Raw genomic sequence first — 22,013 nt, forward strand, 5'->3', positions numbered from 1 at the left:
TGCAAGATAGATTGAAGAACTTTTCCCTTAGAATATATGTGTGGCATGAAAAGTAGTTTCTTTCCCTATACTTGGGGGGTTTGTTTGGGGGAAGAGGAAGGGGGGATGTGATTCATCACTTTCTCTTGCCTCCTTATGGTTGAAAGGCTGCTTGGACAGCGTAAGAAAAAATTCTGTGCTTTCCAGTTCAAAGAGGGAAAAGACATCTCTTTCTCCCCTCCAATATATTAAAGCTTAGCAAATTTCAAGGAAAATATTGAATCCAAATAAACTTCCCCCAGATCCCACCTACCATTGCTACACTTGAAAAACAAACTGATGTCACAATTCTAACAGCTCTCCAGTGATCCATGGAACATCTCTAATGCAAGACAGTAAATAGCCTATAAAAATACAAGGGGTGCAGTACTTTTCTTCTTGGGCCCCTCTTACCAAGGACTACAGCTTAAGATACTTTAGGAAAAAGAGGAAGGAGACTGAGACACCCTTCTAGCAATGTGGAGCCATGCAGAAAAATACTTCATAGGTAACTGCAAGTAGCAAGACATCTTACAGCCTCTCTAGTACCAGCACCTTCCAAGCACAAACATTGTAAGACAAGCATTTTGTTGGTTGTTATTTTTATAACAAAAACGATAAGAATAGCATGTATTTGAGGCTTGCAGTTAGCTTGTCACGCTGAGGTTACACTATTTATTGAAGAGAATGCTGGTACACGAATGATAAAACTACAAAGGTACTATCTACTAAAACCAAATTGCTGCTTTTGAGTTGTTTGTAAATGGCACCTTACAACTAAGCAGTTTTGGCTTTTTCATTGAACGAATGAGAATTATCATTAAGGCCATCATCTCAGTGTAAGGTGGGAGAAACGTACGTTCTCTGTGCAACCAGCACACCTCTCACACTGACAACACTGTAAATAGTGTGAAGAACTGTCAACTATGAAAGCAAACACAAAAATGTGAGTGCCCAAACTGGCCTGAATCATTTTAACTAAAGGGTTGGAATGGTACCCTACTAAGGAAGAACAGTGTTCAGAGAACAAGTTCACAGCAGAAAGAAAAAAATTAAGGCTTGCCTTACTACTCTTGCCATTTTTCCATACCAAACTGAACTTTGACAGGTTAATTAAAATGCAAAAAAAGTACTTAAACTGATTTGAGTGATTATTTAAAAAATGTCACAAAAGCAGGTTTACACAATCCAAAACACCAGCAGACTTCAAATGATTACTCTAATACATTCCAAACTAAGTGACATTCACAGTGATGTCTTCAGAGAGCCCTCAGCAGAGACATATAAGACTTAATGCAGAACTACACCAAATAAAATATTCTGAGAAAAGCTCTCCAGAAGAACAATAGTACTCTGAAATAAGAGATCCTGAGATCTCCCTTTGTTAAATTATTCCCTAGCAACCCTAGTTATTCAAAAAACAACAAAAGCCCCTATTTACTTTTCTTATAAGTACAGAACACTGTAAGTGGAAGTCCCTCGGAGTACCAACTTAACAGGGAGATGAGCATATCTGAAAAATGAGCAGAAGGCTTACATCAAAGAGAACATAAAAACAAAACAAAAAACCCTTACTCAATTACTTCTACTTAACATCACAATGTTTGGCTAGATAATTCCCTCAGCTCAATGCACAGGAACACAGGAGTGTGAAATGGATATAAAACACTTCATTTCTGATTGAGCAGGAGCCAAGGACTTGGCTAGCACTCAAGCACACAGAGGAAAATTAAGTTTATAGATTTTGGGCAGCTGGTCATCCTCCTCACACTCATAAGTTCTAGAATTGCATGAATAAAGGCTATTCTAGAAAATATGATAGCTGGCTGTAAGACGAGCAAGTAAGGTTTATCCTCGTGATAACTCATAAGAACTTATGAATAAAAGTAACGGGAAGTAAAAGACATGAAGATACCACCACTCAAAAAAGACGAAAAAAAAATCTTCAAATTCTGCAGTGATTTATAGCCTGCAGGAAAGCCTGCATAAACTGTATTTCAAAGGCAAAGAGAAAGATTCTGCAATTAAAGGACAATGCCTCTGTTCTCAGCTCTTTTGCATCCATCCAGGCTTCAAGTAAACGGTAACGCGCTGTCTCAGAAAGGAAGAAGTTTCATGCAGCTACTAAAAAATAAAGTCTCCCTTAATGAACGATGTAGCTGAGGATCCTAGAACAGAATCCACCATTTCAAAAAGATTTACGGTGGTCAGTTACACAACCATGTAGTACAACTCAGGAACAACAGGGCATCAGGCTTTTTTTTCCTGTCTTTTTTTATCTGCTGCTTTTGTATTTGTGATATCATGTGCATTATACTCCAACTATAACATATTAAGGTTTGTTTTTCTTCAGAATGGATTATGCTCCTGAAGATCAACTATCAATATTCTGACACTCAACTTACAGCAGTTAGGGTAAAAAAGAGGTAGGGTATTAAAAGAAAAAAAAAGGGGGGGGGGGGGGGGGAATGATAATAATAATAATAATAATAATAAAGGCCCCTTTGGGCACAGTCTTGTTCCCCCACAGCCACGTGGGATACATGTGTTCGATGGCCTCCAGCACTAGCGCCGGTAGGGCTCCCCATTTCGTTTGTAACTGGTGCTTTATCCAGCGGGCCTGCGCTTCTCTGGGGCTCGGCACCATTCCCCTACAGGTACTGGGATGCAATTGTTACGTGTTCCTCACTGGGAGGCGAGTTTTTGAGAGAAACAGAAAACAAACCTTCCTCACCGAGAAGCGATACTGAATATCAACACCCCGATTTTCCACGACCACCCCATGCCCCTAAGCACAGGCGCTTTCTAGAAACACCCAGCCCCCCACAGCGCCCCGCGGCCTGCCCCCGCGGCTCCCCGAGCGAGAACCGGGCCCAGCTTCCTCGAAAGCAGCCGGCCCGGGCCGGGGGCACCCCGCTTCCACCCCCTCCGGGCCGCGGCCGGCAGCCGGGCCGCAGCCCCCGGGGCCGTGCCGTGCCGGGCAGGAGGCGCTGGAGCCGTACCCGTTAACGTGGCCGGGCCGCTGGCCGCTCATCCCGCCGCTCGCCTTCGCCCGTTGGCGCCAAAGCGGGAGCGGGCGGGGAAAGGGGCGGGCGGGGAGGCGGGCTGACCTGCCGCCATGCCGCGGGGAGCCGCCGGGGGACTGCCGAATTTCCTGAGGTGTTCGGGTTGCTGAACGCGCGTGTAGGCCGTATGCAAGTTATAAGGGCGAAATAAATGCGTGTGCTTGCGTGATGTGTTTGTGTTCTTTCGGCCGGGGGCTTCCCAGGCTGGATGTTTGGTCGCCCTTATGGAGGCACTCGAATGGGAGCAAGTCACTGATGTTTGCTCTTACAGGGCTGTGAGACATCACGAGGAGCCTCCCCAAATCCATCCGTGTGCGTCCAACTCAGTTCCCACTGGAAACAGCGACAGGTGCGACAAACTCACTGCTGGACGAAAGAAAAATGCCTTTGAGGGCAGCCCTAACACAGGATTGAGCACATGAGCTGGGCAGCTCGCGCTGTACCATTGTCCTGAACACAGTCACCAGACATGGCCAAAATAACCATTTCCTGCAGCCTCATCAAAAACCATCCACTTAAGCTAAGATGACATTTCTGGGAAACTGGGCACACAGCAGTCCTAACCCAGAAGCTGTCCTTAGAGTCCCCACATGCTAACCAAATGCATAGCAAACAGCACAGGTGGGTATACCAGGCGGTGTGAAGTACACCAACATGTGCTGTGAGAAGGTGGCCAAGTCAAGGATCCCACCGTGGTCAGAGCTATTCTTGAAACCATCCTGAAAAAGAGAGCCAATGGTGATCAAAACAGAGATATGCATTGCTAATATGTTCATATTTAGATCGCTGCATCAGCTAGCTGTCTTTTTTGTTGTTGTTGTTGTTAACAACTGACAAACCATCAAGAATGAAAATGTTACCTAATTTTACAGACAGTCCTATTTAGTTGTAATGAGAAAACTTGGCATAAGCAGCCTGTATTCTAAGTTTTTCAGCCCTCAGAGTGGAAAACAGTTATTTTGGTTTGTAACAGTTCTGTGTTCACAATTTCGTATAGACAACTAATGTTCATGAAAAGGAACAATTTAAATGCAAGAAAAACAAAAGAAATTTAATGAAAGTAGCATCAGTCAGGAAAACATGAGCCTGAAGGTGAAATGAAAGGCCTGATTATGGCTGATCACGAAGAGAGTTAAAGAGCACTCATTTAATTAATCTGGAGAAAAATTTAGCATAATGCAGTTCAAAAAGTTTGCTACTAACTGTGTATGTGTTTCTGCTCTCTTCAAGTATGAATTAAAATTAATAGTGCTACGAATGCCTATGCCATATTTATTATTTTTCATAATTAAGATTCTGAGGGCAAACCATAACAACTACTAACCTTTCAAAAACAGTGCTTATATGCTGATCATATGCAGTGAATGATGGATTTTCTATTCTGTGAATGCTGATTAAGAGTTCTCACAAACTCTTTCCTGCCTTGAATTTATCATGTTTTCCAGCTTCCAGGACACAGCGGTATAAACATAGGGTTGCACTGAGGGCAGTTAGCTCGTCTTCCTACAGGTATGGGGCAAAGTCCTGCAGCCTGGTCTGTTCACTAAGACTTTTCTGGTGTCTGCCTACTTTGCAGCTCCTCTACGGCTAGTTGTCTGAATCCTCATCTCCACTACCTTTGCCTTACGCTGTGATCTAGAAGCCTATTTGCATCCTTCATCTGTCTCAGGACCATTCAGATCTTTGAGATAGAATTGGAATGCTCTAACTCAAAGCCCCTGTTAAGAAAGGCATGCAATCAAATAGGCTGAATTTCATCTAATTTTGTATCTGACACTTTAGCCCTTCCTTACACATTCCTTGTTTGTTCCACAGAAGCAGGATGTATATGAAGAAGCATGGAGTACCTCAGGTACTCTTTTATAGGTGTTTTTTTTTGGTTGTCTCTGATTTCATAGATGAAAGCCCTGAGCATGGAGTATCATGAACTTGCTGTATAGATGTCAATAAACAATCTGAGCTGATTACAAATATTTCAGATGCTCTTCTTAATGAGAAGCGATACAACTTTGAAAGACATGCTAAATGTATAACCATCTGTCAGGATGTTTATATTTTTAGCTTAATGCTTAGGAAATGTTCATCTTCTACCTTTTGTCAGTTTTGATAAAAGCAAACTAAGTTGAGTTTGGGGTTTCAGACCCTCTCCAGGTTTCAGACCCTCTCCCCATATTCTTGCTGCTTGCCAACACACACTTTTAACTTTGTTAACGTAGCATATACACAAGTTTACTCAGAGAGTAGTGTTTGCTATTGGCCAGGTTATGGAGTATACAGTTTGCTAGATGACCCTAAAATCAATCTCAAAACTTAAGGGAAAAGTAAAAAGAAATTGCTAATGAGCTGTTGCTTTTTTCTCTAATAGAGTAATGTTTTCAGAAACTAATTACTAGATTTAGAAAAAAAAAAGTCAAAAATATGACAATATGTCTATATCTGCCTATTTCTTTACATCTGGTTCTTACCTGTCTTTCAGAGAAATACAGCTAGCTGACAGAGTAATTTTCATAGTTAGAGAAGGGGGGTCATTTTTAGGAAAGTCTCATCATCCAAATATTTTTCCAAATAGGAATTTCTACTTGGGTTAAACTTTTTCTTCTGTACTTGCTTAGACACTGAGAACACACTCCATGCAAATGCAGCTGCTCATATATGCTGAACTTCTCAATTTCTATAGCCAATTTAATCATGAGTTTATGACTTCCTTGCTGATCAGATGACATTTGTAGCAATGTTAGGCTTTGTTCTGTGAACAAACTCCTATTGATGGAACCCTTTTTGCTGGAAGACCTAAACAGGGTTAGCTGCAACAGCTTGTTATTAAACCAGCCCATTAATAGACTGTAAAAACCTGTTAGATTTGTATAACATATCATTTTGTTTCGGGAGCATAAGCATTTCAGAATTGCTACAGGAGTTTTAAATTATTACCATCCTTTGATCAAAACTAAGAAGGATGATATTGTGATACATTTGGTGCAGGTGAAAGCCTGTTGCAAATCCACTGTTTACAAACTCAAGTGCCAAAATTCAGGATGTCAAGCCTGTGTTTAGATGCCTACAGTTATACAGATCTGTGAACACAGAATGCCAAAATCACTTGATGCAGTCAGTAAAACTGTGCATGATGAGAATCCATGCACTACTAAGGTATTTCTGTGATTTTCAAGGCCAAATAGAAATCTGTTCTTTTTTATTTTTAGATTTGCTGATTTGTATATTACCTTACCTAGGATTGAGTGCTAGATTTAAGTTTTCTTTCTCCCTGTCCAAGTCTAACACTATCTATTTTGAAAATCACATTCTCTATCCTCCAGACTCAAAATTTCCACAGTTTACCAGCTCCCTAAATCCAGCTTCTCACATTGCTGATAGCAGCTAAGTGTCTTCTCTGAGATTTGCCTTTTATTTGCGCTTTATTCTCACTGGGGTCACAGTCTTCTGTTCGATTTTTAGCATCACAGCTATTTTCATCTCACCTAAAATGTTTAAGAACATATGGTGTTTTTCCTAATTCTGACTGTTTGCTTGTTTTATTTATACTGACCATTCCAATATCAGCAAATATAGTCTTCCCGGTGTCCTGATTGCCTCATCATTACTTTGATATCAGTATGTTCTCCAGCTAGATTTGTTCTTTCTATATCTTATTTGCTGCTGCTTTCTCTATTTTTTTAATGTTTTACTTATGACTCTGATCAGTCCTCTACTTTTTAAATTCCTTGTTCCATTCATACCTGCCCTTGCAAGCCAAATTCCCTGTTTTATGCAAGGTAGCATAATTGACAGGACAGAGACAAGTGCTAGAAAAACAGGTGATACCACATGCGATCTCTTCTCATACCTCTATCAAGAATAAATCCCAGATAATGTTGCTAGGTCATCCTTTGGAAAGTAAACTGAGATATAAAGTCTCAGACTGCAAGTCTTTTGGCAACCCTCATGTTTTTTTTCCAAAAGATGAATGACCTTCTTTGCCCACCCATACTAGTCATAATCACAGTTATTCCCTAATTAGAAGTGAGAAATTAATTTTCTGCTTTCAATATAATATTTCACTTTCTTGGCATGCTGCTTCTGTATTCAGCACCTGCCTACGTACTTCACAGCTTTCTATTTCTTCTGTTACCTTCCACTTATTTTTCAAGGCTATTTTTGATATCTAAGAAGATTATTTTCAACTTCTATACCTTCCACTTTACCATGACTTCCTATCATGATGCAGTGGCTTTTTATGTTACTTCCGTGAACTTTGCCTAAGTCCCAAAATCTCTTGCAGTGCATGAACTTGTAGTAACTCTAGCTGGACTGTAAGATGATGTGTACTCACTGCATCAGACACATTCTGAAGAAAGAAGTCTTTACTCTGCCATCACATATAAATAATCTTGAACACATGTATCCCTTCATATCTAGGGAACTGGCTTGCTTTATGTAGTCTTTTTTTTTTTTTTTTTTCCTCCTTGATAAAAGTTCCTTTTATGCTTCTTTTACCTCAGTAGGTAGGTTTTCTCTCCGTCTTTCTTCTTGTTCCTTTCATTTTTTTCTTTGTTTATGGTAAGCTTTAGCTTTCTTCTATAGAGAGTTCTTCAGTTTCACTGTATCATTTCCTGTCATTTATCTTAGCTGGACCTTTAGATTTCTTTGTTACAGTGTGATAATACTTATATCTTCATATAAGATCTGTTATACAGAATCATTTTCTTACATCTTTATATGGGCTTTAGCATGGACAGTTTTAAGTTAGCATGCTAAACCCATCCTGTGGTAATTCAGGTACCCTCTGGATTTGGTTAAAAAAAATAGACAAGTATTTCAGGATTCTTAGATACTCCTCTTTAGTTAGCAAAATTAAACTAAGTTAAGAGAAACAAAAATAAAATTGCTGTTATCACCCTATTTTCGTTCTGTTCCTCACCTCAGTATTATGAGATCCCTTTGACCTGTTTGCCTTCCAAAGTTGCCAATATTCCCATTTCCCCAAATACCCATTAGCACCAGAGGTATTTCCTGTCTTCAGTTATAATTGCTCAATTCCTAGGACAGAGCAGCAAGCGAAATGTGCAGCAGAAGGCAGAGAGCCTTCATTTTATGACGTCCCAGCATTAGTTGGCAGCAGGGCAGAGGGAGCTCAGGTGCCACTATCATATTATATGTGAGTTCTTTTCATCTGTTCCTACTCAAGCTCTGGCTGTTTCCTAAACTCATTGAACTAATTACCGAAGAGCAGCTAACAGCCACGATGCTTTAACCTATCAATAATGAAAAGTGAGCTGGAGCTGTCAGGAAATACATTTGACATCCCAGCTTTGAAGAACAGGAACTCTGTGCTCCATCTATAGATATGAGGGGAAATATAATCATTAGTAAACCTAATTTATTTTATAAGCAGAGTTGGCAGTGTGATTCCTTCTCAAGATTTCCTGGCACTTTCCCATTATGAGATTCTGCTTTTAGTTGTCTACATCAGACAAACATGATTTGTTCAGGCTGAAATAACCCAACCTGGGTATTTGTCTCTACTAACATGATTTTTTATCTTTCAGGTTGTATTCATATTAATATATATATATATATATTGTACCTTTAAAACCATTATAAATGAAAGCCTATTCACATTAGGAAGGCATTGACTCAGACAGCAAAAGCAGTGCATGGTAAATGAGGAATTTTAGCACAGAGCCACAGCAGCTTTGGGCTATAGAAAACATATGATTAGGTAAAGGACGCAAAGAGCAGGATGTGATCTTCTAAGAAGGAATCATTAACAAATTCCAAGGTGGATGGACTATAGATTGTGGAAAGAGAAGGCAGGCATTAGTTACATATTTTCAATTTTTATTTTTTCAGAATACAAGAGAATATTGATAGGGTTCAAAGTACTGAAGAAAAATTGTCTTTCGAGGCCAGCCTTCACAGCAGCCTAGGGAGATAAAGAAATTAAAATAAGACTTGCATTTTATTTTTTCAAAACTGAGGAAGCAAAGGGAATTGAAATGTGATATTCTTCAATTACAGGAAAGCAAACTAAGAGACTCCCTATTACTTCTACAAAAAATTCCTACATACCCCCCTATAATAGGTTCTGTAGGGAGAATAGCAAGGAGAACTCTAAATCTCTCCACTGGTGTATCTGTCCTCAGGGGTCAGCATTTTTCCACAGAAGATGAATGTCTTACACAAGCAAAATAAAAAAATAGGCCAAAAATGATAAGAATTCTATGCTTTTTTTGAAAACTCTTTACCCTTGTTAGTGTAAGTTTTTAGGGTAAAAATGCAAAGAGCTTGTTAATTTGACCTTAGTTTTTTTAAAGAATTAGAAAATTGAGGTTTTTCTTTTTGGGTGATATATTGTGAGTTATTTTATTTGTGGATTTTGCATTAGAAAATTCTTTTAGATTTTGAATGGTGCTTCAGATGATCTGCAGTACAAGAACCTGAAATTAGCTAGCACAATGGAATCAATATTGAGCAATATTTTCTTTCTGAAAGAAATTCAGTCTGACAGAAAAAAGTAAAAGTGGTGTAAGGAAACTGAGACTGGCTAAAAAGCTGGATATAAAAATTCCCTGTAAAGCAGTACAAATTAGCTGATGTCACCAGAGCAAGAAAACCATACTGACAGAATAAAATGTTATCCAGGTTCCAGAATACTTTATTATCACCACCTTAGGTCACTAAGCTTCACAAGCTATATCCATCAAGTTTGATAGCAGTATATATACTCACAGCTGAAGCTAGAAGGTGCAGTGCTTTCAAGTACTAACGATTTACATTAAGACACCTGGGTTCAAAGTCAGTTTATGACAAGAGCAAAATGGGTTTGTTGGTCTCAGCCTGCTCTCTAGTGGACAGTCACATTAACCCAGTCCTGGGAAGAATCTCAAGAATTAGATTTGTTGGCCAAACATAAGGTTAAATTCATATTCTCTGAATAGCATTACTAGGAATAAAAATAAACGGTGTATCTGTGTTTTTTGTGCTATTCCAAAACACCGCAAGGTGAGATATTGCCATCAGCATTTCATAAATACTGTATTCAGTATTCTTGTTACCAGAATTTGAAAGGATACAAGAGAATGGGAAAAGATACGATGGAAGGCAACAAAGACAATTAGATGCTTCCATGTTCAAGGAGAATGAAGATACGATGAAATACTACCATAAAAGATGTAATACATAATGTTTATGACTAGGTACAATATTTTTCATTATTTACTCTTTTTTTGTAATACAGGACATTGAAAAAATAGACAATAATGATTTTTTTAAAAAATCTGATATATAATTAACCTATAAACCTTTGTCTGAAAGACATTTTAGAGACGAGAGCTAAATAGCACTTTTAAAAGACTTTGGTTTTTATATGAATAAAAATAATAGTAAGAGTTATGTTAGATAGCATTAAAATGGATGAGGGATATAAACTCTCATGATTCAACATATAAAACACACATAAATTGCTAGAGCTTGGGAAGAAACTACACCCACAGATGTTTTATGTCATTAGTATATCCCATACAGTGGTTACGTTCACTTCATCGGGTAGGCAGTAGAATGCTGGAGTCTTAAAGTTGTATAGTCTGTGGCATTTCCTACCTTTCCAAGACAAATTCCTGAGCGACTCAGTTGCAGAAATCAGCTGCAAAAAATTGTCAGGAACTCTGACCTCATTTCAGGTTATTCCCCTCTACATTGCTTAACTTTTCATTAGTCGGGAAGATAACATTCATCGGTACCCAAGCATTTTCAATTAAAATCGCATTCCGATTACCATCACATGCCAATTACAGAGGCAAAGCAAAATTTTATTGAGCCTCTTTCAAAGCTTTTTTAAAAAATAAAAAATAATCTTAGCTATCACTAACTTAACAATTGACAATTACATGTTATATTATATATTCTACATTAACATATATATATATACACTATATGTTAGCACCCACATTTTCTTACAAAGTCTAGTACTTTGTCATAGTCTAAGCTGACCATTCCATAATTTTTCATCAGATTATCGACCTCACCTTTTTGCAGGAATGCTAGAATACTTCTACATTTTACAAGCCTACATTTCAAATTCAAGACTCATTTAAAATTCAGTTCTTATCCAAATGGATATCATGGACTGGCTGTTGTTTACTGTATTTAGAAAGCTACATTTCTGGATTTTACAATTAAAAAAAGAGAAAAAAAAAAAAAAAAAAAGAAAAAAAAACCTGTCCTTTGAATTAATGATATTATTCTGGTTCCAAATTTAATTATTATTATTATTTTTTTTTTTCACACGAAAACAGATTTACTTTCAGTTTTGCAAAGAAATGCAACTCCAGATGTACTTTAAAGGACAATTTGTCAACATTAATTTCGATTGCTTTCTCAGTTGCTAATTATACTATTAGTTATCAAAGTTCTTCTTTCTACAGTGCTTTCATAATTGCCATTTCTGATTATTTATTTCCAACCTTGTGATATTTGACGTTTTATTTAGAGGTTGGACCAGTAAATGCTAGTGTGAAAATGTGAGCTGTCATTTACAAAAAAAAAAACAAAAAACATTCTTTCTAGACTTTGTAGTTAAAAAGTGAATTTTAACTACTTTTAAAAAGTAAACCAAGTGAGTCTGAAAGTCCCTTAAATCACAAGGCAAATGAAGAAATAATTTATTGGGGAAGGGAGCTGACTCATAATTTCTGCCTATGTGAAGATGACAATATGTTTCCGTGAGTAAATTCCTACTGCAAAATTATGTATTTATGGAATAGCTTGACAAGTGTAATTTCCTTGAATATAAAAAAAAAATAATTAGAAATGTTAAATAGGATCTAAATTTGTCAAGCATAATGTAGAGGAATGGAATGGCTAAAATCTCATAACTTCAAAAGAATTTGAATTATGCATTTAAATTCAAACTTGTGGCGTGAACTAAGATAATTACCAGGAAAACAGTAGCTTTTGCAGTCAATGACAGACATTACATTGAGTTTGTCAATTTTTCTGAGCTGACAAATGAAAAATGATGGCTGCAGAAATGAGCTGCAGATTATATGAGAACTACTACGGTCCATAAGAGCTAATGCTTTTATTCTCAAAGCCTGAAGCTGTAAGGAATATTAATAAAGCTATTTATATTTAGCTAGTTGTAGTGCATCAGGTACCTAGTAAAGAAAGGTTTCTTCATGGAAGTAATCTTCTGTTTCTACTTGGCATCCAACATAGCTTCCTAAAAATGTTTTTCCCCTCTATTCTCCTGATAATTCAACAGCTAGAGGACCAAGCAAACCCTGTCAGTAGTACCGACTGCTTGAACAGAAATTCTGTTGTACTCATGACCACCTGCTGGCAAACGCTAATGCAAAGAACAAAAATAAGTAAGATGTGCTATAGCTCAAAACAGATGTGCTGGAAATGGGATTTAGTAAGTGATAAAGGAGAAATCCACCATAATAGTGTTGCCTCACTGCTAGAGAGCAAATAAGTAATAATAATAAACAGTATTTAAACTACCCAATAACTTGATTTGTTATCTTATAAAAGAAGTTCAACTATTTTATTTTTTGAAGAGCAGAGATCCATGCATATTAGAGTAGGAACATACTGTAACCATGACTATATATATATATATATATATATTCCAGAGATATAAACCACTGAATGACAGCTCAGGATCAGCCAAAACTGATCAAAGTCTCAAGAATCTTATCTCCCTAACTTCTGTGGGAGCACTCTGTGACAAGCTTATCTCTTTCATCCCAAATTTAGAATATGTCAGAATGGCTTAATCCTACATGTTTATTCTCACATTTGGCTTTTTTTTTTTTTTTTTTTTTTTTAATTAACGTGGTAAGTGGGACCCAAACTTTCAATTTTCTTACCAGTTGCCATTATTTGGAAAGTGCCATGACATGGAAAAAAAGTTCTAGGTTCTGAATTTCATCTTTCAGCTGAAATCTTTTCAGATTTTCCTCAGCTCTTCAAAAGGCTTCTGAGCTGGGTTGCAGAGAAACCTGAATAGTAAGGATCCTTAGAAAAGAAGATCTAGCCTAGAAAGAAAATGAGATGAATCCCAGTCTATCATTATTTTTACACCTCATAATTTTTCAAAGTATCATAATTCAACTTTCTTAGCAGTGATAGAGATTCCCCAGACTGGGCTGCAGTTCCCTCGCACTGTAAGGCATGGTACACTTGAGAGCAGCAGGCTGTCACCCTGAGCAGGGGACCCTCCGCCAGCCTGACCGGAGGCCGAGTTACCTGTGGCGTGCACAGTCCTTCTCCTGATATGAGGAGAACCCTACGCCTTCCTTCTGCACAATCTCGTTAGCGTTCATTGTAATTGTCACAACTGACCCTATGCGTGAAAGGCTCGTGAAAGAGCTGGGTCACTGAGCAGGCACCGTGAGGAGCTCTCCCTGGTGCCTTAGCAGGGAAGCCAGAGGTATGTGCTCCTATCTACTACAGCCCTACTGAGCAAAGCATCACCCCGATTACCATTGTCATTCCAGACATGGAATGCAGCAGACAAAGTCTAGTTACTCCCCACTGCCACAGTCCCAAAATGGCAGCAAGGGTGCCAAAAAAAATGCAAATAAGGTCAACCATTCAAAAAAACTTACAGTGTTTTGAGAGAGAGAAGTACAAGGCAGCTGGGTGGATTATCCACAGGAGTAAGGGGACAAAGCAAAGGCAGATAAAAGCCTGGGAAGTCCTAGGGCAGCACATGCACCTACCTCCCCACATTTTCATTTTTTGGTTCTCTACAGACACGGCTCTGAGGAAGGGATCCCTGCCAGCAATCTCCTAGACTAAAGCATGGTCAAGGAACAGCTAGGAGCTTACTCCTGGGCACTTCTTCCCTACAGTTTTATTTTAATTCAAAAAAGAGTAACAAAGTAAGAGAGAGGAGGTTTGTTAAAAGTCAGTCTCAACTCTGTACAGGCACCAAAGAACCTACTTAAGGATTTGTACTAGAAATACATGCTTTCTCTTGAGAAGGACCAGAAAGGGCAAAAGAAAGCTCATGTAACTAATCGGCAGGGTAAGAGAGGTTGTTAGAAGCAAAAATACACCTTTGAAAATGCTGAAGTCATGTTCAAATGACACAAGAAGAAATAGTTACAAACTCTGGCAGGTTAAATGTGAAAATGTACCAAGGCAGACCAAAAAGCACCAGAAGAATAAGTAACAAGGGAATCAAAATTACTAATCCTTTCCTCTACAAAACACATCGGGGCAGGAATTTTGCTAGAATCTGTCAGACCAGTTGGTTCTCAGGGCATAAAAGCATACTCAGAGAAGACAGGGTCGTTGCAGAGACGCTAAGTGAACTGCGTTGGTGTTCACTGTAGAAGGAACTGGGAAGATTCTGAAACCAGAACCCTTCTTGGCAGGGGACCCATCAGAAGATCAGTCTGAAATTGAAATTATTGTAGAAGAGATTATGGAATAAATAGATAAAGTGAAAATCACCAGGATTGTCTAGTATTCACTCCAAATTTCTAAAGGAACTCAAGGACGAAAGAGCTGAATTACTCACAGCAGGGTGTAACCTATTGCTTTAAATTGCCTTGCTTCTGGAAAGCAGCAGATGTGACACCAATTCTTTAAAAAGGTTCCAGAGAAAATCTGGGGAATGGTAGCAATGTAAGTCTGACACATGTATTGGGCAAATAACTAGAAACAATGATAAGGAACAGAATTAGGGAACACCTGGACAGATCTGATTTATCTGGGAAGAGTTAGCATCCTGCTTAGGTAAGTACCACCTTACAATTCTGATGAAAGCTTTTCAGTGCATTCAGATGTAGCTCAGTAAATATGCTTTTGCCAATACTAGTAAAAGGCCAGAAACTGTGTAGTGACCTGGCAATGCAGGAGTTAATGGGAGTTACCTGGGCTTGTCTTGATTTGAGCTGATTTGGGATTTTTTTTCAGGATATTACAATTGTCTTTTAGTGATCACGTGGTTATTGCCTAATTGGGTTGAGTTTGGCAGATTTCAGTCTTCGGCAATGAGAAGGATGCAGACTGTAGTAAGAAAACACAAGCAGACCCCAAAACAGAGGGGAAAGACCCCCTCTCTCCCATGAACATCAAACTCCTACCAGCAAAGACGTGGGAGGCCAGGGACTCATAACACCCCCACTTCTGCTGCAATTTTTTCAGGAAGGCGAGGAAGATGGAAGTTGTTGACCTTAGGACCCAGTGGTACATACAGAAGGTGAGCACAGCACCAGAGAAACTGAGTAGATACAAACAAGTTTATATACAATGATTTTAACTGTATTGTTAATGTATGCTTTCTGCATTAATGAGATGATTTCTACCATTAGGTTGTTAAAACATTAATGGGACTAATATTGCATTCTTACCTCCTTTTATAAGGCATGATCCCTTCTGCCCACAACAGGATTTAAATGTAACATGCATCCAGCCTCAGGCTGGGGCTAGTCCTGAGGGCTGAGGTTAAGGTGTGATAAGCCAGAATGCTTACAGGGCATGATGAGATTGATGGTAGAAAAGGGAATCCAAGAAAAGACAGGTCAGGTGTCCAGGGGTTTCCCACAGAGAACACTACTTGATGGGCCTTAAGCACACTATGAGGCTTCAGCCTAAGCTTCATGTTAGCCTTTGACAAAGTTCAGAAAAGGTAGTTGAAAAGGGTGTGCTTGATTCAACGTGGAAGATGTCTAGAAAGCAGAAAAGACCTCTCACAAGTAAATTCCACAACAATACCTTTCCACAACAATTCCACAACAATTATTCTTTTCAGAGCATTTGAACCTGAGCTTTGGCTAGGCCATGATTAAGGTTTGTTTAAATAAAATGCTGACAGGGATGGTGGGACTCCATGGGAGTGGAGGGCAGGCCTTAAAAGGCTTTGCAAGGACAGCATTAGGCTAGGGGATTCTGAGCATAAACAGTGAGGGCATCAAATGGAAGCTACTTGCATGGATTAATAGTTGGTTAAAAGATAAAAAAGAAAGCATCAAAGTAAATGGTGAGTTTTCGTAGTGGAGGACATCGCAAGTGAAGATTCAGTGGTTTGAGACATGTTCTTCAGCATAAATGATCTGGAAATTGGAGTCAATAATGAGATGACAGTGTGTGTTGGTAATAACATCAAATTAACAGTTAGAGGGACAAAGGTTTCTTGTGAAGAATGGCTTCAGTCCCAGACACTGGTGAAGTCCCTAGAACATAGAATATATACAAGGTCTCGTCTTTGAAAGGAGATAAAGAAAGTATGACAGGAAAGTTACCCACTGGTTCAATACTATGTATGAGGCATCAACTCTGTCAGTATTTGGCTCCTGAGTTACAGATACATCTAGCGTGGTTCAGGAAGCTTTGGGCTTGAATGGTTCAAGAGACCAATTGTCATTGTCATTCAGGGGCCAGAAAACCTCAAGCAGCAATGGCAGGACATGTCAGCCAGTGTGGTAAAAGCATTAAGTCACACAAATGGCTAGAGAACCTGTCCTGTAAGCTAGAGTCTGACTACTGATTTGTGAAGTTGGCCACAGTGGTCAAGTTTATGGGACCATGCTTTGCATATGGAACAGTAATGCTCTGGCTGGGAACAGGCCTTGTTCTGATTTCAAGCAGTCAAAAAGAACTCCCATTTTTCTGTTTCTTGTTATTTAAACTCAATAAAAGAAGAAGAAGAAAAAAGTATGAAGTACCTAAGGAAAAAAAAGTGTTGCTCTGAAGTCTATATTGCCCTTCACATGCCCGCAGAACTTCCAGTGAGCTGCAAAGAGCAGCGTACAGCAAACATCTCCAGTCAGGCTTCTTTTCACTGTGAATCCCTGTTGAATTCATAGGGTTTTCAATGGCAACGAGTTTTAAAGGAATTCCAGTTCTAAATATATAACAGCCTAATAATTTGGAACAGTAATTCTTCCCCCATCAAATTTAATGGGTGCTTTTTGGATTTTATGTGTTTGTGACATTTTTGCAGGCTCCTATTTCCTTTGTTGTCTTCGCATTGCTACAGAGTCGCACCCCAGGGTACTTTATGAAACTGTAACTGATGTAAAAACTTGATTGGCAGATTTTTGTGTGTAAAATATATGTTTCATGACATTTCAAAGTATTTCTTGATGGAATCTGCTTTGTTCTCTATTAGTCTGTAGTTCCTTTCTGTTTTGTGAAATAGTATTTTTTGCATTGGCTACTGTACCAAATACATTGCTTTATACAATGTCTCTCAGTAAAATATTAAATAATGCTTATGGATTTATGAAAGGTATCTAAAAATACAAGAGAAATGTTTCTGCTTGTTAAACTGCCCAGACCCTCCATGTAAATAGAATTTTTAATATTTCAGTGTGAATATCACCACAATGAAAATAATGCATAACAAATTTGCTTAGTTTCTTTGAGGAAATGACAACAAAACCAGGCAAGAATAAACAAGTATACATTATTCACTTGGATTCCAAGGAAGGTTTTAATACAGTACCAAATACTTTATTAATGAACAGGGTAAGAAGGTAAGGAAGTAATACTCAATTGGCTAACAAAATGCTTTGCTTACAAAGTCAGAGAATGATCATAAATGTTAAAGGAAGATGACAAATGCAGCACCACAGAGCTTAGCATTAGGTCCTCATCTTTGTCGTATAAATGAATTGGAGAAGTGAGAGAGCTTTGAGGTGTCAGGAATGTGTCAGGAATGGAAATTCCTTTGATGTGTCAGGAATGCAGGGAACAGCTAGTCAGGAACAGGAAGGCAGAAAATACACTCATTTGAATGGGAAATGAATGGGAAAAAATGGTATGTGTAAGTCTTAGAAGCGATAAATGTAAAATCTCTAAAAGTAAGAATAATGAAGTTAAAAAAATAACAGAGGTTATGCCCTAAATTATGGGCTGTATTGCGAAGGTCAAAGATCTGGAAATGTTAGATGCAAAGCTTAGAACAACAGGTAATTAGGTGATTATATTAAATTCTGTTCAAATCATTTGGTAAGAATAAAATGCTGCATAAATATAATTAGCTGTTCAATATCTAGCAGCAGCTAGAAAGGACAAAAATTTGACGCAGAAGATGGAGAATGCTAAATCCAGACTCACTACAAATGAGCATGGAAAGAATTGAAAACCAGAATATTAATTTGAATCTGTCCCAGGAAGACAAAGATTAGCAGCTCAAGTTTACTCATTTGGCTCTCTTTGTGCAATGAACTGATAATTAATCCAGCAGACACATTAGTGACTGACAGAATGGCAAAATGAAATTTTCTCTTATCTGCCTGTTGTTCTCAGTAAATTAGGAGGTATACAAGGAGAGGACAGTACTGGCTGGAAGACTACTGTGATACTTCTGGGAACAAAGAGGGGTTTAGTGCACTGTATTTCAAAAGTGCATATATTAGAGCACTAAGAGATGTTCTTCACTGCTATATTCTCTACCCAACAGAGCATATGCTATATTTATCACCGCTATATTTGTCTTGTCCTTTGAGTGTTTAGGTTTGAGTTGTCCCAAACCTAGGTGCAAACTCAAGAAGAGTGATTGGAAGCAGTCCTATTGCTACCAAAGCCTTGATTTACATAGTCATGTGGAAGTTGTCTCCCACCTGCCTTTTCAGTTTCCAGATGCAGCCTTTAGGAGAACCATTTAGGCAATATTAAGACAAGTGTGAGCTACGCTTCACCGCATCTGACCATATTCACTAGTATCAAGATGGCTTATTCTTTTGACAGCAGCAACTCACAAATAAACATTGGCTGAAGCTGATGCAAACAAGTAGGTGATGCTACTTGAAGAGCTTATGGACGCAGTAAGTCTACTCTGAAAGAAAACACAAAACTCTAAGTGGCCAGTTCAGTTTATAACTGAGGACTGTTTGTGGATTCTCACTGATGCTCTTGCATCTTTGCATCTGGGACAAGTGCTTGCTGTCAGGCAGTTGTCTTTGTTGAATTGCAGTAGATTATAACATTCCATTTTACCTAGCTTACAGCAAAGCACTGTGAAACCTGCAGCTCTCCAGAAGCTCTAACTCATCACTCATCTTTAGGGAATCAGAATCAGTTCCGGGCACAGAAATCTCACTCTTCACTTCCTCATATTGCTTTTTCATAGATTCAAAGTTAAATCTGAGATCTCAGAATTCTGCAACCTCGAGTCAAACTAACTAAAAGCTAGGGAATGAAGAATATGAGGCTATGGTTTGACAGAGTTGCCTCTTTGTTATACTCTATCAGGGTAACGCATACCTAGATAACAAACAAAATTCTGTAGGGGCTGAGCATAAGTCAAAGAAAAAAAAAATACAAAATCATTTGTTGCAGAAAGGGTCACATAAGGTCACCACATTCTATTTTGTGTGCAAGTCCAGCTAAGACATAGAACAGGCTCATTAACAATATTTCCCCAATATTGTCAAGGCAGGGGTTAAATGATGATAGTCATATGAAATCACTCTTGCCTCATTTTTGGAAGGGATTAAAATATTAATATAGTGAGTGCAGTATAAAGAATGGAACGGAACAAAATAGATCTTTTTGATACAGTCAGTTATAACCTTCACTATCCAGAGCAACACAGTTGGCTTTCCTACTGATGTCAGATGCATATGGAGAAAATAGGACTGAAAGCAGTGATTGCTTGGGATCATCTCTCGGGTTTTTGCACTGGGGATCAGGGTACTGAGAACAAAATGAACCTTCTCCCTGCCCCACTGAATCCTTCTTACAACAAAGCGATGAACTAATGTCTGCTATGCTGGCCTGTTTTGTGTTGCTTTTTATAGATCCTCTATGCTATAAAACCTTTCGGAGCAGCAGTCAGTATGGACAGTATTCATGTTGTTGTTGTTTGTTTGTTTGTTTGTTTTTAAATCATTCTCTTGAATCAGACTATGGGTGCTTTTGCTTAATTCTTTGCATATCTCAGATATTTTCATCATCTTACGGGGTGACTGTAACACACAAGTGCTGTCAAACACTCCAATGAATCTTACATCTATGCTTCTTATCTAATATTTTCATAAAGAATTTTCCCTCAAAGACATTCAGATATCCACCTTTGGTAGATTTCCAGATTTTGTATCCACACATTAAGATGCAAATTACTCTCCCTCTCCCTCCTTACAGCAATCTCCTAATGCTTCTTTTCATAACATTGTCAGTTTTAAACTTCTGAATGTTCATTTTTGCGATACTAATGACCATTTTTTTGGTAGAATATGCAAAATAGAGTAATCTGCTGTTAGCACCACTGGCATCAGTTGTGTTATTCTTGCTCTTTGTGAGTACAATGATGAATAGAAATAGGCCCAATGCACACAAGAATAGCTTCTTGGGATCCTCTTCTGGACAATCTTCCATTTAATTGTTTCTTTTACAAAGCTTTCAAGACATCCAGATTTTTTTATGTGTCTTTCCACTAGATTGGAAGAAATGTAATAACGTTTTTAATAGGTATGTAAGTGAATGAAGCTATGAAAATGAAATGAGGGTAGAAGGAGAAATGGGAGCAATCTTACTTCTGTACTGTAGAAAAAAAGACATTGCAAGTTTGCTTGCTTTATCTTATTACATGGAGAATAATTAATATATCAAATATACTTACTGGTAGCTCATTTATAGCTAGATGGTTATCAGCTATGGTCTATATGGTGACCTTTACATACCATTTTATGTCCTCTACATTTATGAACAGGGGATGAATCTGTTTCATCCCCTAAAATCATAATTGACAAAAATGATGTTTCATCCATGAAGCTTGTAATAAAAACAATATGGCTTCAGGCATCAGCTGACAACTTATTTTCCGAGCACAAGGGAATCATTAATCTTGAGAGACAATCAACTGCTAAATCAATTAAAAAATATAGGCGCTTTCAGTTAGCTTTAATTGTTCATTATCAGAAGAAACTCAAATGCTTGGTGTAGCTGCCTAAGGCACCAGCTAACCAAATCTATGATGAAGTTCTAATAGTTTGCGTAAAAGTGAAGCTACACTATTTGAATAAATCTTTCCCAGGAACATATTTATTAGAGCATGGGATGTCATCCCAATCATAGCTACATTCAAACTTCTGTTAGCCTTCTGATTTTCTTAATTCTACTGAAATTGGAAGCACTGAAATGTGTGGTCCTATCCATAGCACTTACAGTAATGGTTTTCCATAGAGCTGCCTCACTTTGTCTTGTAGCCCACATCCCTACATTAGGAAAAACACAAAGTAACCAACCAACCAAAAAAAAAAAAAAAAGCTAAAAAAAAAAAAAATGCAAAGGAAGAAAGAATTAGCTCATGCATATGGGACATTACGAAGTCCCTCTGAAATCCATGGGCCGTATCTCAGCCTGCTGTACAAGAAATTCTAGATGCTAGAATCAGTGAAGGAATTTTTCCAAGTATTAGTGCAAATCACAATATTCCCTTTAGATTATCACTGACAGAATTTTAAAATATTTACATTATTTATCAGCTCCTGCATCTCCTCATCTAAATGAAAGTTGTAATCAATAAATCATCAATACCTCACTTTTTCTTTCATTCAGTGGGATGTAAATTATGCAGCTTTCCATTGTTCCTGTACACATACAGGTAATGCCCAGCCTTTCCCAACCATCGGAAATAAAGTTACTTCTAATCAATAAAGGTGCACCTATCATGGGAGTTGTAACTACTTCTATATACTGAGTAATGAATTTAAATAGCACAGGATAAAATGGCAGAAGTTGTTTATGCATTCCGGCTCTGCAACCTTACTGCTTCAGGGTAAAGATGAACAGAACTGGCTCCGATGCTTAGGCAATGATTTAGCTTTATTGTGAATTGTGTGCTTATAACTCTCCTGGTCTATCCTGAGAATTGAGAACACTCAACACATCAGACTCTATTTTACTATAGACAGAGAATTAGAATAGAATAGAATAGAATAGAATAGAATAGAATAGAATAGAATA

The 22,013-nt window shown here is 38.2% G+C and overlaps 1 protein-coding gene across 2 annotated transcripts in view; it reads right to left on the minus strand.

Annotated features, from left to right (window-relative positions):
- The window catches only part of DCTD (dCMP deaminase), a 57,257-nt gene that overhangs the window by 20,447 nt on the left and 14,797 nt on the right, over nucleotides 1-22,013 (minus strand). The window contains exon 1 of one of the 2 annotated variants that reach the window (XM_035326053.1): nucleotides 3,021-3,174. The exons of the other annotated variant lie outside the window; for it this stretch is intronic. Coding sequence (XP_035181944.1) covers nucleotides 3,021-3,052 — 32 coding nt within the window. The 5' untranslated portion in view covers nucleotides 3,053-3,174. Of the gene's footprint in view, nucleotides 1-3,020; nucleotides 3,175-22,013 lie in introns of those variants that run through there. 2 annotated transcript variants of the gene reach the window in all.

This window comes from Oxyura jamaicensis, chromosome 4, assembly GCF_011077185.1.
Source record: "Oxyura jamaicensis isolate SHBP4307 breed ruddy duck chromosome 4, BPBGC_Ojam_1.0, whole genome shotgun sequence".
NCBI classification, from domain to species: domain Eukaryota; kingdom Metazoa; phylum Chordata; class Aves; order Anseriformes; family Anatidae; genus Oxyura; species Oxyura jamaicensis.